We start from the raw sequence: 24054 nt of genomic DNA on the forward strand, positions 1-24054 counted from the left end.
AGCTGCCTGGTGCTTGCCTTGCACTTTGCCTTCACCGATCTTTTGTAAGATCCCTCTCTTTTCTATCAGCTCCTGAACTCTGTTGATCCTCAACAGTAAGAAAGCACACCTCCAAAAGAATAAACGGGATCCCTCCTGAATTTTTCCTGGGGCTAACATAGCCACAACATTCTAACAATGCTAGTGCAGGTTAGCTTTTTTTTGTCTTGTATGAAGTATTGTTTTTCCCTGCTAAACAAAACTTACTCTCCAAGATCACACTTTACTTCTGGCATGGCTACTGGTGTTGGTAATTCCACAGTAAATTTCAGTAAGTACCAGAATTCTTCACCCATTATAGGCTGAAAAATCACACTAGCGGAGAGAAATAAACAAAACCCTGTTAGTGGTTTTAGTTTGTATGGTGAAGTTAGCACAAAAACATCCAATTGGCAGATATGGTTGATTTTAAAAGCAATATTTCAAAACTACTTTGTGATGCATTTTATTCTGGGTGGAGAAAGGGCTTGTGGCTTAGTTTTTTGGGTTTTAATTTCATCATTTATATAATGGTAGGAATTAGTCTTGCTAATTTCTTACATGCCATTTTAATGATTACCACAGATAAAGAAGAAATCATTTAAAAAGTTTAATTTCAAAATATTAATAATAAAACTAGACTCAGGTAATACCTTTCTTCTTTACAACCTGTGCTTGCTGGACAATACCATACAATATAGTTGGTATAATCTAGTGGATCCAATGTAACTTCCAAAGCTCCATTGAGAGCAATACTTGTTAATTTAACTTCCATATGAACAACAGAATTTTTTGGATTAGTGATAGGTATTTCAATGCACACTGTCTCCTAAAATTAGAAAACAAACATAATCAGCTTTTAGTATCATCAACAATGAGTCATTGATTTATTGAAGCAAATGTAAAGGAAACCATTGTGAGACCTTTTGCTTTACTTTCATTTCTTTTTTAATTTTTTAAAAAAAAAGTCTTAAAGAGTTATTTGTTTTTATTTGAAAGGCAGATACTGCAGAGAAGTAAAGATAGAGAGGAGGTCTTCCATCTTCTGGTTCACTCCCCAGATGGCTGCAACAGTCAGAGTTAAGCTGATCCAAAGCTGGGAGCCAGGAGCTTCTTCCAAGGTCTCTTATGTGAGTGTAGGGGCGGGCTCAAGTACTTAGGCTGCCCTCTGCTTTCTCAGGTCATAAGCAGGGAGCTGGATCAGAAGTGGAACAACTAGAACTAGAACCAACACCCATATGGGATGTTAGCATGATAGGATTAGTCTGCTATACCACCATACCGATTCTTACTTGTATTTTTGGATCCAATATTAAATATATCTCATAATCATTACTTTTTTATATTTCCACTGATTAATTTTCATAAATAATAACACTTTTTTTTTCCAACAGTAAATACTATACAAGATTCATGGAACTAGATGGTAGGCAACCATTCACAGAATTAAATTTCTAACATTGTACCAGCCAAGTTGGGACACACTTAAATAACAGACTGATGGAATCACGACTCCTTTTGAAGGACTATACTATTGTAGCAATGTGGAGAAAATCTGTCGGGGCGTGGGAGTTTGATGGGGGGGGGGTGCGCGGAAATCCCAGTCTCTACAAAATTGTACTATAAAATTCAAAAATTCAAAATAAAAATTAAAAAAAATTAAGCTATATTTGTCACCAGTACAATTGTTACTATGGGTTTCATTTTTCCAATGTTTGCTCTAGCAGTAACTCAACGATGAGATTATGTCACAGTTTAGTGGTTTTCTAGGCAACCTGACATACTGTATAATACTGTAACAATACTTAGCCTGCTAGAAACCTTCCTAGCCTCAAACAAAACAAAACGTAAAGGAAAGAGATATGGCAGGATAACAAAATATTACCAGCTACATAATCACTAGAAATCTTTCCTGGAGTTTAAGATAGAAAATTGAAACGAGTCCTTCTGGTCTAAACATTGTTTCTGGTCTATTACTCAGATATTTGAATTTCAAATTGAAGATCAGTGTCCATTCAAGAAAATGCCACAGCTTTATCAAAATAAGCCACTGAATTACAAAATATTTTAAACACAACCCAGAATAATTCATTTTACATCACTATCTGGATCAAAAGCAGGGGTTAAATTTACTCTAGTCACTCTTGAAACAGAATGTCAATCAATGCAGTCACTATGGGATATAGTATAATAAAAAACATATTCTCCAGTACAGTTAAGATCTGTGGCACAGATTTTAAAAAAGAAATTGCTATAATTGAATAATTTATTTCAACATAATCCTTTGATATGTATATTCTTAGGGATAGTAATTCAGTATGCAACAATAGCTCAAGTGATTTGTAAAAAGACGACCTATGAACATGTAACAGGTACTTACCAGAGCAACACATTTTATTTCCATGACTTTTGTGGGTGGTCTAGGAGAGCTCTGTATTTCAAGATGATACCAGATTTTTAAATTGTTAAAATCATCAGCTGAAAAATAAAACATTTTGTAATATAAATTGCAGAATATCATTCTTAACATATAAATTTGAGAATCACGAAAGATTTTCATTTTTTAAACTCTCAAGAAAGCCAGGGAAAGGATGAAAAGCTGCTTTTATTACTGCCTGGGAACACTAAGAGAAGGGTGTGACCACAAGAACAGCCTATAAATGTTCCTGGCACTGTATTTGCTCCAGTAGCTCATTATGTTAAACTTATTCATGCTATAAGATAAAAATTAATAATTAAAAAGAAATATTTCTTGTAATTGACAAATCATTCACATATTTGTTCACAGAAATTTCTTAAAAACAAAAATAAGGTGTTCAGTTCCCAGTGGTCTATTTTCAACAGTTTAAACATGTAGTCAAGGCAGAAAGGTCAGGAACATAAGATTTTAGGTTTCCTGGAAGTAGGTAAAAGGATCCTAGTAATTTTGCCCAGGAAAAGCCAGTATGGGTTAGGGACTAAGTGGTAGGACAATGATATTTACATATGGGGTGGGGGGAAAAAAAGCAAATTTGTAGCTGGTGATGTCTAAAGTACACTGTCCACCCTGAAACTGAATGTGTGAGCCCCATAAAGGCCCTGCATATTGCGGATGTGCTTGCATCAAGCCCATATTATTTCTATTCCCCCCTTAATCTGTACCGGTTCTTTGAAATTCTTTGGTTTCACAGTGTTGAACTAGTTCGTGGTTTAACATGTCCTCCAAATTTCAGGAAACTGTACGCATATTCACACATGCAGATGTATGCATGTTAAGTATTGCAATGTTTAAAAGATTTCAAGAACAATTATTGCCAGATTACTAACCTTCACAGTCCCCAGTTATAAAAAAACAGGTCTACACTAGGGGAAGCTCACAAATCCATCTTCTAAAAATCTTCTCCATGAACACATTGCCTTGCATTGCATTTCACTATTTCATATTGTACAGCACTGAATAGCACTGTGTTGTGTTATATTACACGGCATCGTGTTTTACTGCACTGTATTGTTCTGTATTGGTTGCACCCCATTCCATCCTATTTTAATAAATTTGTTATCAAAAACAAAAAATTGGTGATAAGAGACATTCAGAGAAACAGTATCTATGGCTAAGGATTTCTTTGTGACTCTGGTTAGTACAGAGAGCAGTAAAAGACTCTGGATCAGAACACAAGGGTTCAACGACAAATTAGATAATTTCCTGTGAAATTTAGCAAAGCAATGCGCCAGTCTGCTCATCTGTGGAATGGGTATTATATCAGCCAAGGCTATTCTGAGGAGAAGAGCAGCATAATGTGTGTGTGTGCATGTATTCAGAGAAGAAAGATTGAGATTTTAAAAACTGGTTCACACATTTATAGAAGCTTTGTAAATCTAATTTCTGCAATATATTATAGGAAGTCAGCCTTTGTTTTACTGGGGTTTTCAACTGATTCGAGGAAACTCAAACTTAACCACATTATGCAAAGTAATCTATTGTACTCATAATCCATTGAATTAAATATGAAACTCATTCAAAATACACTTTCACAGAAACATTCAAATTAAATTTAACCAAATATTTGCTCACCATGGACCAGCAGAGTTCATATATGAAATTAATCACCCTGGGGACAATGATGTCTGCTATTTTTAATTGCTGTGACTATCATATGTGGCAACATTTTGAAGCAGTTAATCTAATTCCTACAGTTCTACAAATGTGCATCAAATGCATAGAGTAATATCAGGATAGTTTACTAATCAGAATATAAAAATAATAACTATTGAACATTAACTCTAATGTTCAACCTTATTAAACATTCTTCTCATTATAAAAGTCATTAATATTCACTATAGTAATTTGAGAAATTCCTGAAAAATATACAAATCACTTATAATCTCATAATTAAGTGAAAGCTACTCAATCTTTATATAAATGTACAGACTTGATTTAAATATAGCAGTGAAGCTATAAGGATATGAATATCCATATACACATATGAATATACTGGATGCACAGGGAACATATCATTGATACACACTTTTATGTAAATATACACATATTACTCAAAAATTCACCATTAAATTTGCTTTACTTATTCAACATAATAGATTACATAAGAGCTGTAACTGTTCTTCCTTATCTGAATCATTTTCAATTATTGTCTAAATTTATAATTCATGCATTCTGCGATGCTTAACTGCGTGTGATCTATTACATAAAATATCTTGTGCATATTTTAGTTTCTTTTATCTCTGGCAAACTTTTTAAAGTGGGTCATTTTATGAAAAGAAATGAGGAATTCTTAAAAAATTTTAGACATATTGTAAATGTTCTTTTCAAAACTTTGTATCAATTCAAATTTCCATTACAATGCATGAGATTGCCTCTTTTGTCCTGATTTTCATTAAAACTGACTTGTTTTCCACGTTTCCCTACTTGGAAGGTTTAAAATTCCTATTTAGCTGTTGCTTCCATTTGTTTGATGAGGGGAGAGATAGATAATTTCTCTAATTGAAAAGAAATGTGATATTGAGTGACTTGTGAAAAAGGATCCAGGATACTATAAGAGATGGAAAGGTTGATCCTGTGTGAGTAAGAATATGACAAGGCTTGATTGAAAACTTGGGGCTGTTTGTAATTTATTAGATGCATTTTTGCAGTTGTTAATATCCTTGCATTCTGTCATCATGCAGCCTAATTTTTTTCATTAGACATGATTGTGTTTTTCAGCATTAACATAACATCATTTTCTGCCAAATTATTCTAAATACTTTTACTCCTTCCCTTCATAGCTCTTCTGCCCTAGACAAGGTTAGGGTTTAATTCCTACCATTATCAGTTCACAGTATTCATCCACTCTTGAATTTCATTGGTATGATTTCAGAAAGGAGCCCTAAACTTTTAAATCTATTTTTTTACCTAGTCTCACATACAAGGATTTACTTGATAACTGCATAATGCCATATAAAGTTCTTGTCACATCAACATTAGGAAATGCAAAATTGTACTGAGCATTATCATCACCAAGAATTTCTTATTCTATATTTTTTTTCAAGATTTCTTTACTTATTTTGAAAGTGTGGCAAAGAGAGGGCAAAGCAGAGGTCTGCCAGCCACTGGCTCGCTCTCCAGGTGGCTGTAATGGGCCAAGCCGAAGCCAGTAACGAGGAGCTTTATCAAGGTCTCCCAAGTGGGTGGCAGGGATCCAAACACTTGGACTAGCTTCCACTGATTTTTCCCAGGCCATTAGCTGAACTGTAAGTGGAGCAGCTGGGATGTGAACTGGCAACCAGTGTTGCAGGTACCTGTTTTACCTGCGGCGCCACAATTCAGGCCCCTCTCAATCTTCCAAATTTCTGTGATTATTGTTTTAAATTGTGACCATTCTTCTATTCACCAAGATACAGACAAACCTCATTATTATTTGGAATCAATCCTCTCATTCTTCTCTCAGGACAGTCATTTCATGCTAATCTCTGAGGTGTTTTCCATCTTCTGTAATATATTTTTTTATCCCCATTACCATCAAAAAAACACTTGGTTATCTTCACTTTAAATCCAAGTTACTGTTGCAGTGACTTAACTAGCTCTAACTGCTCTTTACTTTCTAAACCATTTTGAATTATTGTCTAAATCCCACTAATTCAAGCATTCTGTGATGCTAAAGTTCATGTGTTAATTTGAGTAGCTATACTGCTTAGTAATATGGTCATATACCAGCCAACATGTCGTGAATCTATTTTTAAAATGTAACAACACTGTAGTCCATGGATTTTGAGTAAAGAAAGTTACCTTCCATAGTATGATGGGCCTCATGCAACCCTTTGTAGGCCCTAATTGTTAAGACTGAGATTCTCAAGGAAACAGTTGTTCTTCAAGATCGCACCACAGAAACCTTGAGTTTCCAGCATGTGCTAAGACTGGAAATTTCACCTTCTGTCTAAGCTTTCAACCTACTGACTTGCGCTTAAGATTTTGGACATTCCAGTTATCGCATTGACATTAGACAATCGATTAAATCCTGTCTCTCACTCACTGGTAGATAGAGCTCATTATATGTGTTTCTGTTTCTCTGAGGAATCCTATCACATATTCATTCAATAAAGATTTTAGTCATAATAAAAACAAAGGATGAAATTCTAGTCTTCACCACAAAATGGATACAATTGGAGTCAGTTGTACTTAGAGAAATGAGCTGGTCCCAGATGTTTTCTCTAATTTGTGATGATTACTATATAGAGCACTAAAAAAGTTGTGTATATGAGTGAAACTGACATTTTGAGATTTTTTTTATATCCCTTGCCTATACTCTTGAGGGACTGTAGTTTTTCTACTTGCTACTTGTTGAATCTTTAATTCATGGAGGATTAAGCTTGTAAGTATAAAGTAACCTGAAAGTATGTGATTATAAAAATTTAAAGAAAAATAAAAAGGCCAGCAATGCGGTATAGTGAGTAAAACCACTAGCTAAAATGCAGCAGGTAGCATTTCATATGGGTGCATATTCAAAGTGAATAGAGAGAGAGAGGAAAAAAGTAAGAAAGGAAAGATGGAGGAAGAAAGGTGGGAACTATCACTGTACATATGGACTACACAAAATCTCTTCCCTTCATATAAACAAAAAGCTTTTTAAAATAAGACTTTCTTCTTTGGTGTATACTTCTTTTTCTCTACAACTTTATTTCAGTTGGATTAATTTTTTTTTTGTAATAGTTTCTATGGTCCCTGCTACTAATCCATAAAAGAACAACTCATTCATTCATTCTCTACGAAACTTTTCCTGAATACTCCCAATTCTATATCATTTCATTTGCATTTGAGCTTTGCTAAAAAAAAAAAGGCATGACAGTTAACAGTAGTCAAATAACGCTTTACAATACATTATTTTCTTTAGCATACTGAGGGAGATTGCTATGTTGTACACTGAAATAAAAGTATATAACTGCTGCAATTGTATATTTGTTAATATTTTATCAGAAACTTACAGTATTTTTGTTTAAGAACAGAAAACATATTAGGGGTTTCACTTTATAAAGAGGGAATAAGTTTTAAACGTGAAGCACTATAATCTACTGACAGTAATGACAGTAGAAATTGAGAAAGTGAGCTGAACAGAGTTAATCCTGATACTATATACAATAACATTCTTATATAAATAATGCAAATTTTCCTATGTATTATGCATTTAAAGCATACAGTTCACTTAAAAGTGAATTATAATGTACACTTACATAGCCTGACCATGAAATGTTCAATCTTAATAATTTTACCTGTGTTTTCCTCAACAAAGATAGGGGGAAGATCTGGAAGTGAAGTCTCCATGGAGCCTTCAATATCTTTATATAGCTCATCAGATGACTCATCATCTTCTTTGGTTTTAACAGAAAATAAAAGTTTACCTGCAACACACAGGCGAAAGATGTCAGATTAGTGAGGAATTTGGTTTCTACAATGAAATATTGGTTTTAGGTATTAAAATTATTCTGGCTTGAAACTTACAAAGCCAAGTAAAAATACGTGTATCTGAATAAGGGTTAAAATAAGGAAATAATAAACAGAATAGAAATCCCACTTGCCCAACTGATAAAAAAACGTGGAAGAAGACAAGAATTAATAGAATCAAAGAAGAAAATAGGAGCGTAACAACAAATACCACGGACATACAGAGTATAATCAGAAATTACTACAAGCAACCATATACCAACAAATCAGAAGACTTTCAAGAAATGGATAAATTCCTGGGCTCATGTCATCTGCCAAAACTAAGTCATGAGGCAACAGAAAATCTAAATAAATGTATAACTGAGGCAGAGTTTGAATCATTAATTAAAGCCCTCCCAACACAGAAAAGCCCAGGCCTAGATGGCTTCACTGCTGAATTCTACAAAGCATTTCAAGCAGAACTGACCACAATTCTTCATAAACAACTAAAAATAATAGAAAGGGAGGCAACTTTTCAAACTTTTTCTATTAGTCCAACATCACCTTAATTCTGAAACCATATTTTTATCCATTGGTTCTTCCCCCCAAATGGTCATAATAGCTGGGACTGGTCCAGGTGCAAGCTAAGATCCTGAAACTCCATCCAGATCTCTGACATGGGTTCAGGAACCAGTTCTCAGCCTGTCTTCTGCAGCTTTTGCAGGGGCAGCAGCAGGGAGATGGATCAGACGTAGAGAAGCCAGTATTTGAACAAGTGCTTCTATGGGATGCTGGCCTTGCAGGTAGGTAGCAGCTTAAGCTGACATACACAACCTGGGCCCTGAAAGCTGTCATATTTTAATACATTCAGTCATTAACATAGCAGGGTTTAGATAAAATCAATCATCTCTTTTGAAACCCACTCAAACCCCCCAAATGGGAATTAATATTTCCCTTCATTTGGGCAGGCTTTGTGGCACAGTCACTTAAGCTGCTGACTATGATACCAATATCCCTTATGGAGGTTGGTTCATGTCCCAGCTGCTCCATTTCTGATCAGTTCCTGGATAATGGCCCGAGAAAAGCAGTGGAGGATGACGTAAATATTTGGGACCGTGCCTCCCACATAGGAGATCTAGAAGAAGCTCATGGCTCCTGGTTTTAGTCTGGCCCAGCCCAATGGGGAGCAAACCAATTTATGGAAGATCTCTTTCTCTTTCCTGTTTGTTCATGTTTTCCTTTCTTCATAAAAATTTAAATAAATATCTAAAACAGTGACATGATTAAACTTCTGACATATTAAACTTCTGACATATCACTGTACTGTTAGCAAGATGAACTGCCTATTGCCACATATATGAATTCCTAAAAGGCAAGTGTCATATTGTAACTGTCTTTGCATTTAATGAAAATATTTTAAATAACAAACTTATAATCCAGTTCCAGCCAATTAGAAAAGAGTCATGATCAAGGTTCCTGAGTCACCCTAACACAGCACGTGTAAGAGTCTATGTATTATCAGGGAAGATAAGTATTCAAGTTTCATTAGCTCATAAAATGCCCCCCCCCCCAAAAAAAAACCCACAACACATGATTTAATCAGTGAGAGCATGTTTTTATGGATTACACCAGACTTGGCTTCCTCAGTGTACCCAGAGGTTTTAGCTCCAAAATCCTGGATTATGGAGGAGGTTTGATTCAATCTTGCTGTTTTAAGGTGGAGCCTTTTGGAAGTGATCGGATTGGATGAAGCGGTCAGGGTGGTGTTCCATGATCCAATGAGAATGTTTTTTCCTTGTCTCCTGTCTTACTAGGTGACCATTGCTCCATAAATACTCTCCCATTATTTGCATCTACCAGATACCAGAATAACGTAGCTATCCAATCTTGAACCATTATCCTCAAAACGTTAAGCTGAAACACATTTCTTCTGCTCAAGAAGTATTCTCAGATATTCTAGTTAAAGAAAAGCTGACTGATGTACTTGTCAAATAGAATTATCTATTTTTCCTTAGATCTATTTCAATAACAGGATTCATAGACCAATAGATATATGGTCAAAAATATTTTCAATTCAATGATACCCCCACCGTTTAAAGTTCCTTGTATGTTCCTTATAGTAAAAGAATACATTGCCTTCTATGAAGGGACTTTAAAGAGTCATGAAAAATTCACATCATCTCCTAATTAAACTTTCCATAAATGTTTTGAACCTCCTCATATAGAAGAGGAAAATGAATTATATTGAGTTTTAAGAAAAATAATCATTAATGTTCTGAAAAAACTGTTTATTCAGTAAAGACTAGCTGATGATTAAAAAAACTAAAGAAAACCCACCAACTGTTAAAACTGCAATTGGCAATTAAAATGAAACCTGAACATTAAATTTCAATATAACAGTTCACATTTGGATTAACTAATAAAATGGTAAAACATATTACTTCGGGGTTGGTGTAATGGCTCAACTGGCTAATCCTCAGCCTCTGAGTGCCTGCATCCTATATGGGTGCTGATTCATGTCCTGGCTGCTCCACTTCTCATCCAGCGCTCTGCTTATGGCCGGGAGGATTGTCCAAGACTTTAAGACCCTGAACCTATGTGGGAGACCCAGAAGAAGCTTCTGGCTCCAGGTTGGATCAGTTCAGCTCTGACTGAATTGCAACCATTTGGGGACTGAACCAGTGGAGATGGAAGACCTTCTCTCTATCTTTCCTTCTCTCTGTAAATCTGCACTTCCAATAAAAATAAATACATCTTTAAAAGCATTACTTCATTGTAATACATGTAATAGGCTCTATAAAGGGCTTATAACACAAATCTATCACGTGGAGGTTTACTAATGAGTTGTATGAAAAAAAACTTCTCAAAAGTGGTGGAAAGATTTCGGAAGATAGTTTCAACTATTGCTGTAGTATCATTTGAATTTTAATAAGTAGAAGTAATGAATGAGGATGGGCAGGTGGGTTCTTCCAACATAGTAATAATTATATCACTGTGATGGTATTCTCAAATTTTGCTTCTATTGTTTTGGTGTTGGTATCCTGTCTACTGTCTACACTTTCCTCTTTGTAATAACTCACGATGCCTTCTCTGCTAGTTACAGACTTGAACACTTTTTTATTGAGGTACACAGGAATAATAGGTTGAGATTTCCAGGTAGCAGAAAAAGTATTAATGTCTATGCTTTCTATTCTTCTAATATTGTGCTCAAATGCCTACATTACAATAATTTCCTCTGCAATATTCAGCTAATAGTAAGGTAATTAAGTCATTCCAAAACAGGATGACTAATTCTGTTAATGAACCATAACTCCTTTGTTAACTCACTATCATCTACACTTTTAACTCTCTCACTTAAAACAACAACAACCAAAAAAAAAAAAAAAAACCATGTAGGAATACCTTCCACCTTCATTCCTGAAGTAATTCCCTTTTATGACCTGGGGTAATTTTTTAATAACAGAATATTAGAGACAAAGAAAGAAAACTTCACACACAGCATAATTTTAACCTGTTTTTCATATATCAATTAAAGCTCATGTAGAGATTTTTCTAATGCCCACCTGGAAACACATATCTCATAGATATTAGTTACCAGGTTCATAAATTGGCATACTTCAAAGTATTATCAGATTTTAAATGTAAATATCCTTAACTAAGTAGTTCTATTTAAAGGAATTTGTTCCACAACTAAAGTTAATAATATGTATTAGGTATAAAATATATACCCCAAAGTTCAAATATTTAGAAACCTAATAATCAAAATGTACAAGACAATTGCAAAAAGTTTGTAGGAAAATGGATTGAAATTCATGTTTGTTTTGTTGCAAAAAGGTTTGAAATTCATGTATAGTTTTCCACAGTATTCATTTTACTTGAATATTTAGAAGACTCCAGAAAATTAAATTTCACTGATGATCACTAATGTGCAAGAGAAAAGATAAACTTTATATACACACACACATATATATATATATATATTCTTTTTGTAATATTTCCATCTTAGTGTAGGGCAGTTAGTAATAATATTTTAATAGATGTGGTACCTTTGAATACACCACGTTTCCAAGGGCACATGTGTAGAACGTATGGAATTACATTATCTGGGTCAATGGTGATTTGTTGTTTTCCCCACACTATTGGAAGATCTGATGTTACCTACAAGAAATAATTGAGAAAAATGGCAACATGAAAGCTTTTTCTGTGTACTAATGTAGTGTTACTTGTGAAAGCATAGAAAAAACGCAAATTTAATTCAAATTGCTCAATTAAAAGTATTTGCTTTTGGTAAAAAGCAAGTCGGAGAAATAATACGTACAGAAGAAGAAAAAAATATGAGAAAATTCCTACGAAAAACACAGAACAAAGAAAAAGAAACTTAAAAAGGAACCATTTTTGTTTTCTGTTGCTACTTCTATCAAGATAATTCATACTCGGGTCAATGTTAGAGACCAACGAGTTTGCCTCGGCTGCTCCACTTCCAAACCAGCTCCCTACTAACAACACAAGATGGTCCCAGTGCTTGTGTCTCTACTCCCACATAGGAACCTAGATGGAGATCATGGCTCCTGAGTTTGTCCTGGCCCAGTCTTGGCTTTTGCAACTGTTTGAGGAATAAAGCAGTAGATGGAAGATCTATCTTACAGTCCTTCCTGTTCTGTATAACTTTGCCTTTCAAATAAATATGCTTTTCAAAAAAGAAATCATTGATACTTAGAAACTAAATATCCTATACAGATTATGTGTGATTTTCCTTATGCAATTTGATGTACAAAATGACCAATTTCATTGAATTTACACTCCCAACACCAGTGTCCAAGAGTTCCATTTTATCTATATCCTTGCCAGTGCACGTGGTGTTTCTATGTCAGCAGATATGAAAAACTAAAACCTCTCAAATCTTCCTTGGGCACACACACAACCCTAAACGAATACGTACTTTACTTGATTGCTAGGGGGTAGTTCAGAGCTTTTAAAATCCCGTAAGGACATCCCATATCTTCCTTGTAAGTTTTTCTTATTTGTTACTATTGTTATTTTAGCCTCAGACAGCTTCTATAAAAAAGTATTGCTGCTGAATCTTTTTGAAAAAACACTCTAAGACAAACCAAAGAATAACAACACCTCGGTAGTGAGGTGTTGCTACAGAACTCTAGGACAGGTCAAATTGTTATCCGTATTGTCTGTCCATTCTCTCAGTTGCAAGGCTGTTGGTTTAAACATATATCACAGTTACAGGAAGGCACTGCTGGGGGGAGTTACATAGGGACAAGCCAAGTGAAAATTCCATAAATCATCCTGATATCATCAGAACTCACAATTTCTGTTTGATATATATTTGTCAGATTGTTTTGAATCTTTTTTTGAGTGTACAAATCTCTAAAAAGCTTGATTTTGACAGTTTTTTCAGTGTTTTCATTGCTTAAGTACCATATTTCTTATATTCCTAATTGCATAACTGCAATCATGCACTGTGTAACTATGTCAACCATATACAATGGCAGTCTCATGAGATTCCAATAGAGATGAAAAATGTATTGCCTAATGACACTGATAATGATGCTACATAATGATGCATCAAAGAAGGTTGCATTACTCAAATGTTTGTGGTGATGCTGGTATGAACAAACCTATCAAAATATACCAGTCATAAAAGTGCAGTACATACATGGATTATTTATAATACAAAACTGGTATTCATAAATAGCTATGTTAGTAGTTCATATATACTACATAGCATATAGTTTTTATTTTTTAAGCTATATTCAGATGCTTAAGAGAAAAAAAAAAACTGCTATAAACAGTATGTCATGTTACACCAGCAGTAACCTCACACATTTTGTATTTACCACTGTCTAGAGGCTATGTGGAGTGACTGATTGGTCCATGCTCTATAGGTTCATTCATGATGTTTGCATAATTAATGAAGCTATGTAATGATGCATTTCTTAGAACATATCACCATCATTATGTGAACGCATATGTATAGTTTCTTCTACTTTGTCATTGTGGCAAAATTTCATAGCATTTTACTTGTATATCAGTTACATTCTCTGATTTTTAAAATTTATTTTATATATTAAGGAAGTCTCAACCTTCAATTTCAAATGGTTTTGGTAACAATAAAATTTTCATATTAAAATACTTTTGAACATACCAGAGGTCTTCAAAAACACATTGAAAAATGATATAAATTTGAATTTTTACACCAAAATAAATTTATCTTTTCATCACATTTTCTGTGAACTTTTCCCCTTTATTTTTTCATCACAAGCATCATATGGAAAACAGAACAAGGGAAATAACTTGAAAATGATGTATTGAGTTTAAGTCAGTAGCAAATTTTCACAGTGATGGGAATATAGTAAAATGAAAATGATGGGCTGGAGTTACATACACATCTTGAGAAAAAGTATGAACTTGGCATTCATACCTAGATCATTTTTTTTTTAAGTCAGGAAACTGCCAAGTTGGTTTTGTATAGCCATTAACACAATAACGATATTAGCTCAGGTATTTTAGCTCCCCAGCCTTAAACAGTGAAAACAGACCCAATCCCCAGGAGACTCTTGCCCCTACATCCCCCAAACCATCTCAAACCCACATCCTGTATTGTTCTCCACTTCATTCCCTGGATTCCTTTCCAACTGAAGGCCCTCTGAGCTTGAAAACAACTCAGCTCTGCCAGTTGCCCTCCCCTCTTGACCTCTAAGCCCCCTAAGCTGTATTAGACCCAGACTGCTGGAAGACTGGTCATCTTGTGCCATGTGCTTATTCCATATACATGCTGACAATTAGTCACTTGTATGAATTCATAATTTATAATCTGATAATCACATTATAAAAAATTAGATACAATTGTGGGGATGTTAAAAAAGATCTACAGTAACAAACAAAAGTTCTCTAATGCAAGTTGGTAGGAAGTATTCTTTGGAAAAATGGCTTCTAAGACATTTTCTTAAAAATAAAACAAAATAAAATAGAGAGAGAGAGAGATGGAAGATAGGGGATGTGGATAAAGATTTGCAGGCAACAACAACAAAAAGGAAGCATAATGTAGCCATCACAAGGCTAATAGACAGGGGCATGTCCCTGGTGAAATGAGAAAAAGGGGAAGTTTCTTTGAAAGTGTGCAGGATGCTTGTTCATTCCCAAAGCTACATTTAGCAAGATCAAAGTGCAACCCCAAGAGAAAAACCACAGATAGGTAGTTTTTGGAATATCAATCCCACTCCCAACTTTCCAGTTTCACCAGTATAGAAAAGAAGTGGTATAGTCTCTTTAAGAAGGTACAAAGTGCTTGTTCCTCCCCCAAAGCTGCCAGATTCATGTGCCAATTCCCATTCTTTTGGGCTTCCAGCTTTATGAAGAGAAAGCAATCTCCTTGCTTTTTGAGCTTTCAGTGTCTGAGTTTTCATTTTATCATGAGAATAGAAAGAAGTTACTACTCACACCTTTGGCTTTGTTTTGAGCAAGCTAGACAAGATTAACAGATTCAAGCCCTTTGAGGTTTTGTTTTGCTGTTTGTTTTTTATTTTTGTTTTTTTTCAACCCTTGAATTGATTGTTAGATGCTGTTCCATCTTTTTCTCTCCTGGAAGTTGTGTTTAAAAAACCATCAAAAACATTCTGGTCTTTCCTCTCTTAGAGCTCTCCTCCTGACTGCTGCAGTGGGAGACTTCTGACTTAATAAATCCCGCTTTGCTCACTGAATTGGAAATTCTTCTTTCATGTAAGACAAGAACCCAAGTGTTCCTCTGCATCCCACCTGTTTCCCCACCCCCATCCACCCTGTAGGAACAATCTACAAAGGCCTGAGTATTGCTGGAGCCAGACTTGGCAAGAGATGAGGCTGAACAGATAAGCATGGATAAACTTTTGAAGGACAGTGGGAGCCAATTCAAAGAGAGTGGACTGGATTCTACAGCTGAGTTGCCATTGAAAGAAGTGCCAAGATTAAATTTTTCTGTTTTAAAGTACACTGCAATTGCAATCTAGTAAGGAAAGAGGAATAAAACCATAAAGCACATATTTTTCAAAATTGAAAAAAAAAATACTAGGGCAAACCCAGAGCTTTCTAAAACTCCTGTTTTCATTCTAAAACTGAATTCAGGTACCTATGATGGATAGATGTTAAAAACTTTTTTTCAGGGACCTATTGGGCACATATAATTTGAGATAAAGAAAGGAGCAAATTGTTTTAAATAAATCATGTGAGGAAGGCAGATTTCAGAACTTCAAAAAACTAAGGATGAGAATAATTCTACATTTCTTTACATTTCTACAATACTGTTAAATATTAGAATACTTGCTCGTAAATTTGTACTACATATTTTGTATTAAAAATCTTAAGGCTGTTTTTAAATTAAGAAATACATCTTTTATTATGTGTATTTCCTCAAATAAAATACATATGATGTAAATCTTACCTTAAATGTCAGAATAGTCCTTGTTTTATTAGGTACTATTATGGATTTATTTACCACATCCCCCACCTGACATTTCACAATAAAATGCTCCAGGGCCAGTGGTTTTTTCCCAATTCCTGTCACGGCAAAGAAACGTTCCATACCATCTATTTCGCTTTGTAGGATAAGTTTACCCTATAAAAAAAAAGAGCTTAATTTGAGCTCTATAGGAGTCATAGTTTGATATCAAATAACCTCTATTATGCTATTAATCTTGACTTTGGTTAATGAAATGAATTTGTAAACAGGCATTAGTCATTGACTTTTCCAGTCTGTATATGTAAATACTTAACAGGAAAACTTCTAAAGAAAAGCTCTTTATTTCTCTTTACTTTCTAAAAGACATAACTTTCTCTAGCTATGTTACGGTCTAGGCAGGCAGCTAGCTAGTTCGGAGTCAGGAACTTGAAGCCACACTTTCCCCTGCCTATGTATTCCTTTCTGCCCAGCTGTGAGCCAAATGACATTCATTTATCATCACCTGGTACCTGGGGTGGGGTGGTGTGGCATGGTTGCATAGCCACTCCCTCTCTCAAGCTCCCATAAAAGCCCATGTTGGGGAGGAGCTTGCTATCTTAGTTGCGTGCCTCCATGCGTGCTTCATCACGGCACTCCAACTCTTGGCTTTTTGTGTACCTGCTAGTTCTCTTGCTTCCTGCAGACTTACTCCAAGGGCAGAAGGTAGCAGTCTTTCTCCCTTATCCTTTTGCTTTTTGGCCCACTCTCCCTGGACAATGCCCATGTGAGTCTATATTCCTCACCCTCTAAATAAACTTTACCACTTGGTTCAGCCATGTCAGTGGCTGTGCTTAAAATGTTTTTTAAGTAAGAATAAAACCATAGAAAATAAATCTTTGACCCAAACCTAGACCACAACAGGTATAAAGCTCACATAGGAATTGTCAAATAAAAAGCAACTGTATTTATGCTTACTTTCATGTAAAAAATATGAACTTAGGAAAAGTATTTTCCGGGGTATGAATTTTCTTAATGAATAGAAACAAAAGAAGCAAAAATTTTACTTTGTTCTACATATTGCATAAAAAGTCTGGCATTGTTACTTTCAGAATATTTCAAAATAAAATATTCAATTTCTAAAAATATAAATTTCATAGAAAACAGTTTTTCTGAAGAAAATGTAAATAAGCATATCACATAATGATAAATTTAAATACTAATGTATGAGAAAGAAAAAACAAGGAGTTCATACCTGAATCTCACATTCTAAAATGGGGTTAAATGTCAGGGGATATTGTACAGTTTCTCCTGGTTCCATGTGTAAAACAGAAGGTCCATCAAACCAATCGCCTTCTATAATAACTTGACATTTTAACTCTTTGCGTGTTTTATTAGCCTAAAGCATGAAAAAAGGTGCAAAATATCAAAATTCAACTGACTTACGGGAGTGACCGAGCTAACCTTACAAGTTTCTAATCACTGGACTCAGGCGGTCCTTTGCTTCTGCAATAGGTACAAACATCAATGGTCAGCATTGTCCTAGAGTGATTTGGGTAGGGGATTACAGATATGTGCAGGATGTGACTGCTACACTGACTTATCAACAGATCAACTGGAACTCACCTGGCCATCATAAATTTCCTAAAAAGCACTGCATCACTGACCAATCAAAGGAAGGTCATGTGATCCAATGACCAACCAGGAACTTGTTCGTAAGGTGATCACGTACCTCTCTGGGCCAATTTCAAACTATAAGAACCTTCACTGCTAACTCCTCAGAGAGCTTGGGAATTAATAATTGTCCCTTCTGCTCTGCCCTTTATAATAAACGCCTGCTTTCTTCCACCACCCTCATGTCAGCGATTGGCTTTCTGCATGTTAGGGGAGTAGACCAGTTTGCTGGTTCTGTAACAATACCTCCAAGCAGCCTTGGGTGTTGATTGGCAAAAAAAAAAAAAAAAAAAGAAAGAAAAAAGAAAAAAAAAATCAGTTCCTGGTCCTTTTAATCATAGAAGTATATAATGTGTTCTTAAATATCTTAAGAATCATCATTTGCAAGTAATATTTGTCAAGGAAGACAATGAAAAACATGAAATAAGATAAACGGTGACTACATGTTCTTTTTTAAAGTGTAGAACAGCACTGCTTAATAGTTCTATTCAAGAACGGCAGAGCAACATCCCATTGTCTGACTTTCTACTTGCTGTTAAAATGACAAAATGATCGTAGAGAACAAGATTTATTTTTAATTAAGGAAAATAAAGTGTTCTACTTGTGGATTCCTCAAACAACAGATTACATATCAGAATATTTTTATGCTTAAGAAAGCTTAGTTTTTAGTAATCATATGAATAAAGACAATTCGTCATTTTATAGTTCCTTATTGTTACACTGCCTTTTTGTAAGCAAGCTGTTTTGTTACTTTGACTAACAGTCAAACTACAATTTTTCTTTAATCTGAGTGTCTATGAACCCATCTTAATCAAATGTTAATGTCACAACACAATTTGGAACAGAGTGAAAGGTGTTGGAACACTGCGCTTGAATTCCCCGGGCCTGATGAGACTGGTGGGGCTAAGCTGAAGGCCAGGGGAATGTGTATTGCCCAGGAAAACCCTGTCCCTAGGGACATTCACAGTGTGCTGTGAACTTCACCCGAGAGCCCCGCCCGCCTCATCGGGGTCCCTGCAGTGCTCTGCACCTCCCCTGGCAAAGCTCCTTAAATGGAAGGAAGCCTAGTTTCAAATGCCCTGCCCTGTGTCTGCGCAGGCTCTGCTTGGATCTTTCTTTACCCTTCTTCCATTCTGCCCCCTTAACTAAAGCTTCTCTACTTTAAGCAGTTGCCTCCTCTCTTTCTTTGAACCCTAAAATCCTAAAACCTAACATAATGGCACTGGGACATCGGGATAATTCAGTTTTGTGGAACCAGAAGGCACTTTTTATTTTAAAGATTTATTTTATTTTTATTGGAAACTCAGATATACAGAGAGAGACAGAGAGGAAGATCTTCCATCTGTTGATTCACTCCCCAAGCAGTCACAACAGCTGGAGCTGAGTGTATCAGAAGCCAGGAGCCAGGAGCCAGGGTCGGGAGCCTCTTCTGGGTCTCCCACATGAGTGCAGGGTCCCAAGGCATCAACTGCTTTCCCAGGCCACAAGCAGGGAGCTGGAAGGGAAGTGGGGCTGCCAGGATTAGAACCAGTGCCCATACAGGATCCCGGTGTGTGCAAGGAGGGAAAATTAGCTGCTAGGCCACCATGCTGGGCCCAGGAGGCACAGTTTTTAAGTTAGGGATACTAGAGTCTATTTGACTTTATGCGATTTACAAGGTCAGGGAACCTGTGTCTTGTTAAGGGTTTCAAAATAAGAAATAGTCCTTCTATGGACTCCTGTGCTAGTTCTTGTCATATTAACTGTTTTGCTAACCAGTCCTTCCATGTGTTAGTGCCCCTCCTGGAAACTGGTTTGCCTGTATTTCTCATCACCCCTTGCCTGAATTCTTTTCTATTTATGTCAGATCTAGGAGCACCAAGAGAATTGTGCATACTAGTGCACATCCTCCCTCAAGTATTAACCTGTGATAGGGATGCAGGTTGGGCTTCTCTGAGCATTTCTAGCAGTCTATCATGGAGGGTCAGATGGGCAGTTCCAGTGCTGGTTCCACTGCTTGTCTCTCTTGGAACAGCAGGTTCTGCCACTCATAATTGGAGACCAGAATTTTAAAGCCCTTAGTCAGCAAGTGGATTTTGACATGCAGGAAGCCCAAGATACTCTCAGTTGCCTGGAGAACATTCTAGATTTCTTAGCTGAGATGGTCCTTCAAAACAGGCGAGGATTGGATCTTCTTTTTCTCATACAAAGGAGCCTCAAACTCACCTTTGGGGAGACCTGTTGTTTCTACACTAATCATTCCAGGATAAGCAGGGAAAGATTCTCTCATAAGAAGGACACTTAAGAGAAGAACTCAGAAAACAATAAGGCAACTAGTATCCAACCATTTTCTCCTAGTTGCCATGGTTAACTACTTACTGCTCTGGCTGAGCCAGTTGCCCTGTTCCTGCTGGGCCTTACTGTAGGACCCTGCCAAATTAATTGCCTTTTTTTATCTGTCTAAAAATGAATTTTTGCTGTATAAATGATAATCATTGGGCCCAGTGAGATGGCCTAGTGATTAAAGTCTTTGCTTTGAATGTGTGGGGATCCCCTATGGGGGCTGGTTCGTGTCCCAGCTGCTCCAATTCCTTTCCAGATTCCTGTTTGTGGCCTGGAAAAATAGTTGCGGATGGCTCAAAGCCTTGGAACCCTGCACCTTCATGGAGACCCGGAAGAGGCTCCTGGCTCCTGGATTCAGATCAGCTCATCTCCAGTGTTGCGGCCATGTGGGGAGTGAAGCAGTAGATGGAGGATCCTTCTCTTTGTTTCTCCTTCTCTCTGTAAATCTGATTTTCCAATAGGAATAAATAAATCTTTTAAAAAATGATATTCATTTACACCAGGCATGGGACTTTGGACATGGACAACTCGAAGATTTGATTCTGTGAATAAAAATCAGTGAGGAATTTGACAGCCCAGACAACCAAAGTGGCAACAGTCAGACTAGGTCTTCTGAAACATTTCTGGCACATTTCTATAACCTGACCTTTGCCATGACCTTGGGTGTTTGGAAGGTCCCAAAAGGAGAGTGAGAGTGCTTATTGCAATGAAAAATATCATTCTGGGATGAGATCTTGTTTTGCGTTCTGTACAAGAATGTACCTGTTTGCATGGGTTCTGTTGTACATTACCAGGCAGGAGGTGGCTGGTAAAGTGCAAAATGCTTAAGCTTTATTGGGTATCTGTGTTCCACGCTACTCTCTCCCTCCCAGAAGCTCAATCCCCTTCCTATTGTTTAGTTTCTGTATAAACTTGAATTATTTTGCCTCTTTCTCAAATTTTGTACGTTTCCTATGGCATCCATGTTTCTGCATGTTAAGACATTTGGTGTGGGTTTTTCCCCTATTCATTGTCAGTTTGGTTCATAGACTAAAAGTATCAAGGTTTCAGAAAGAAAAAAAGTAGATTAAAATTTTCCTATATGAGAATGAAGAACACTAGAAAAAAGTCATACTTACTATTGGAATATTCTGGGTAAGCGGTTGGAACGCTGGTGTTACAAACTGAAATGTGGCCTCTGGATTTTCATCATTCACTATGCCTTCAATACAATAGACACGCACATCATATCTTGATATCAACAAAATTTTACACGGATATCGACCAGGACAGATAGGAACAAATTTTAAATGAAGTGGAACAGATCCATCTGAAACTATAAAAATAATTACAACACAATCATTTACAATGGTATAAAAGTGAAAGTTCATTTTGGTAAGTAATATCTAATATTACTGTATTAAATTGTGTCCAATAAGGTGGAAGAGACTCTTGTGTTGAAGAAATATACCATCCCCGAATCTCTGGAGCTTTTCATGTCACTCTATTTACCAAATACAGCATATATTCTTCATAGATCAGAGGAAAGTCTACTTCATAAGGTTACTCAGGGCCCCATGCTTGCCACTCTCAAGGACAAAGTGTTAAAGCGAGGAAAGTGAGTGTTTTGAAAGTAATGATGCATCATAAAGAGTGACTACTACTATCCACCTTGTGCCTTGTGAAAGGCCCTGTTAAAATACAAGCAGCAGAAAAAGGGGAGACGGGTAAGGTTAAGACAGCTGAGTGTCAGCAGGAGTTCAAGAAGCCCCTTGAAATTCTCACTGATCAGTTAACTTTGAAGAGAGGAGTCTCTGGTCCGACTGCTCTTTCAAATCCTCAAGGAAACAATCATTATTTCTGTGCATGTCTCCTCATTTTTCTAAGTAAGGGCCTATTTGAGGAAACCGGAAGCAAGCAGAATCCATCTAATGACTAACTGTTTACAAGCATGAAGTATTAACGATCAGACTCAAAGGTTAGGTGGCAAAGGATACAAATACAATTAAAAAGGCAGAAGTGACAAGGTTTTTCACTCTGCTTCAATATCACTGACTTGCATCGATATCATTAGAAACAATTCTCCTCCTGGGTTGAACACTCCAGGGGGAAACATGAATATCTGGAAAATTGCTCAAGGGACCTTGAGTGCTCTGCCTAAAATTAATGTTTACTACTTTAACTGGCCATACATAATCACATGGCTCTATCTAACATGGGACTGAGAAATAACGTGCATATATGAAATTATTTGTTAAACATTATTATTACTTGCCAAATTTCTTTTTTTTTTTAAAGATTTATTTTTATTATTTTTTTTATTGGAAAGGTGGATATACAGAGAGGAGAGACAGAGAGGAAGATCTTCCATCCGATGATTCACTCCCCAAGTGAGCGCAACGGGTCGATACTATGCTGATCCGAAGCCAGGAGCCTCTTCTGGGTCTCCCACGCGGGTGCAGGGTCCCAAAGCTTTGGGCCGTCCTTGACTGCCTTCCCAGGCCACAGGCAGGGAGCTGGAAGGGAAGCGGGGCTGCCGGGATTAGAACCGGCGCCCATATGGGATCCCGGGCGTGCAAGGCGAGGACCTTTAACCACTTGCGCCACTGCGCCGGGCCCAACTTGCCAAACTTCTATAATTTAGGAGTATTCAGTCATACATAGTTATCCAAGTAATTACCAACCTGGCTGCTAGAAAGTTTTTTCATAGTTAATGTGCAAGGGACACAAAAAGAAGCATATCTAATTTATCTTTTTCATAATATTTGCTCTACCATTTACCTTAATAGCTAATATAATTCATGTTTTAAATATTTAAAAAATTTTGTCAATAGAAAGATAAAATACTTTATGTTTTCATAGATACAATTAGAAGATAGCCATATTTGTTATAAGATAACCATATTTGAAGACAGAGGAGTTTCATTTGCAAAGTGACCAGGTCCAAGTGGAAAGAAGGAGGAAGGGGAGAGCAGCTCCCAGGAGATAGCCAGGAGGCGGGGAGAGAAAGGAGAGAAGGAGAGACACCAAAGATTTGAGCAAGGGTCTTGCAATGCTAAGCATTCCCTGAACCCTTCTTGTTGAGCAAGAACATACAGACAAAAGGTTCCCCTATTGTGCTCTCAAGATTATTATTTTTATCAAGATAAGGAATCTAGCCATTTAAAAATAAGCAGTAATTTAAGTGCACAAATGAATTTTGAAATGCACAAGTGCAAAGCTTCTGTCAAAAACCTTAAGTTATGTATAATTTTTTTCTATCTAAAAATGTTAATTTTCTAATGATTTCTGAGTCTGAAAGTTAAATCAAGGGACACTACTTTATGGCATGTTCGTGGACAGTGTCCCTAAAGATTATGCATTGTCATGCCTTTTCTATCACATTTTTTTTTAAAATCAGTTGTAACAGAAATTCTTGCTAAAGGTATCTGTAAGTAAGGATAGCATAAGTATATGGCATCTCCAGGTTAAGATATTTATCCACAGGTGTTTGCGCTCCCATAGATGCAAACCATTTTGACCTTTAGAAATTTGGGAATCTTTCTGTGATGCCGTTACTCTCTTTTAGAGTCACGTGCTCTCAAAGTCCTTTCTTTTTTTAAAAAAGATTTCATTTATTTTTATTGAAAAGGCAAATCTACAGAGAAAAGGAGAGACAGAGAGACGGACCTTCCGTCTGCTAGTTCACTCCCCAAATGGCCACAGTGGCCAAAGCTGAGCTGATCTGAAGCCAGGAGCCAAGGGCTTCCTT

General features: G+C 36.4%; 1 protein-coding gene across 1 annotated transcript in view; it reads right to left on the minus strand.

Moving 5' to 3' along the window:
• The window catches only part of CFAP47 (cilia and flagella associated protein 47), a 203262-nt gene that overhangs the window by 50115 nt on the left and 129093 nt on the right, over positions 1 to 24054 (minus strand). Inside the window, exons 48-55 of the mRNA XM_041003124.1 lie at positions 21443 to 21639; positions 17584 to 17727; positions 16335 to 16508; positions 11953 to 12064; positions 7756 to 7884; positions 2399 to 2487; positions 672 to 847; positions 247 to 354 (exon numbers count right to left, since the gene is read on the minus strand). Of these exons, the coding sequence (XP_040859058.1) occupies positions 247 to 354; positions 672 to 847; positions 2399 to 2487; positions 7756 to 7884; positions 11953 to 12064; positions 16335 to 16508; positions 17584 to 17727; positions 21443 to 21639 (1129 nt within the window). The remainder of the gene's footprint in view (positions 1 to 246; positions 355 to 671; positions 848 to 2398; positions 2488 to 7755; positions 7885 to 11952; positions 12065 to 16334; positions 16509 to 17583; positions 17728 to 21442; positions 21640 to 24054) is intronic.

The sequence above is a fragment of the Ochotona curzoniae genome, unplaced genomic scaffold (assembly GCF_017591425.1).
Source record: "Ochotona curzoniae isolate NIBS_2020 unplaced genomic scaffold, NIBS_Ocur_1.0 contig_1274, whole genome shotgun sequence".
Taxonomy (NCBI): domain Eukaryota; kingdom Metazoa; phylum Chordata; class Mammalia; order Lagomorpha; family Ochotonidae; genus Ochotona; species Ochotona curzoniae.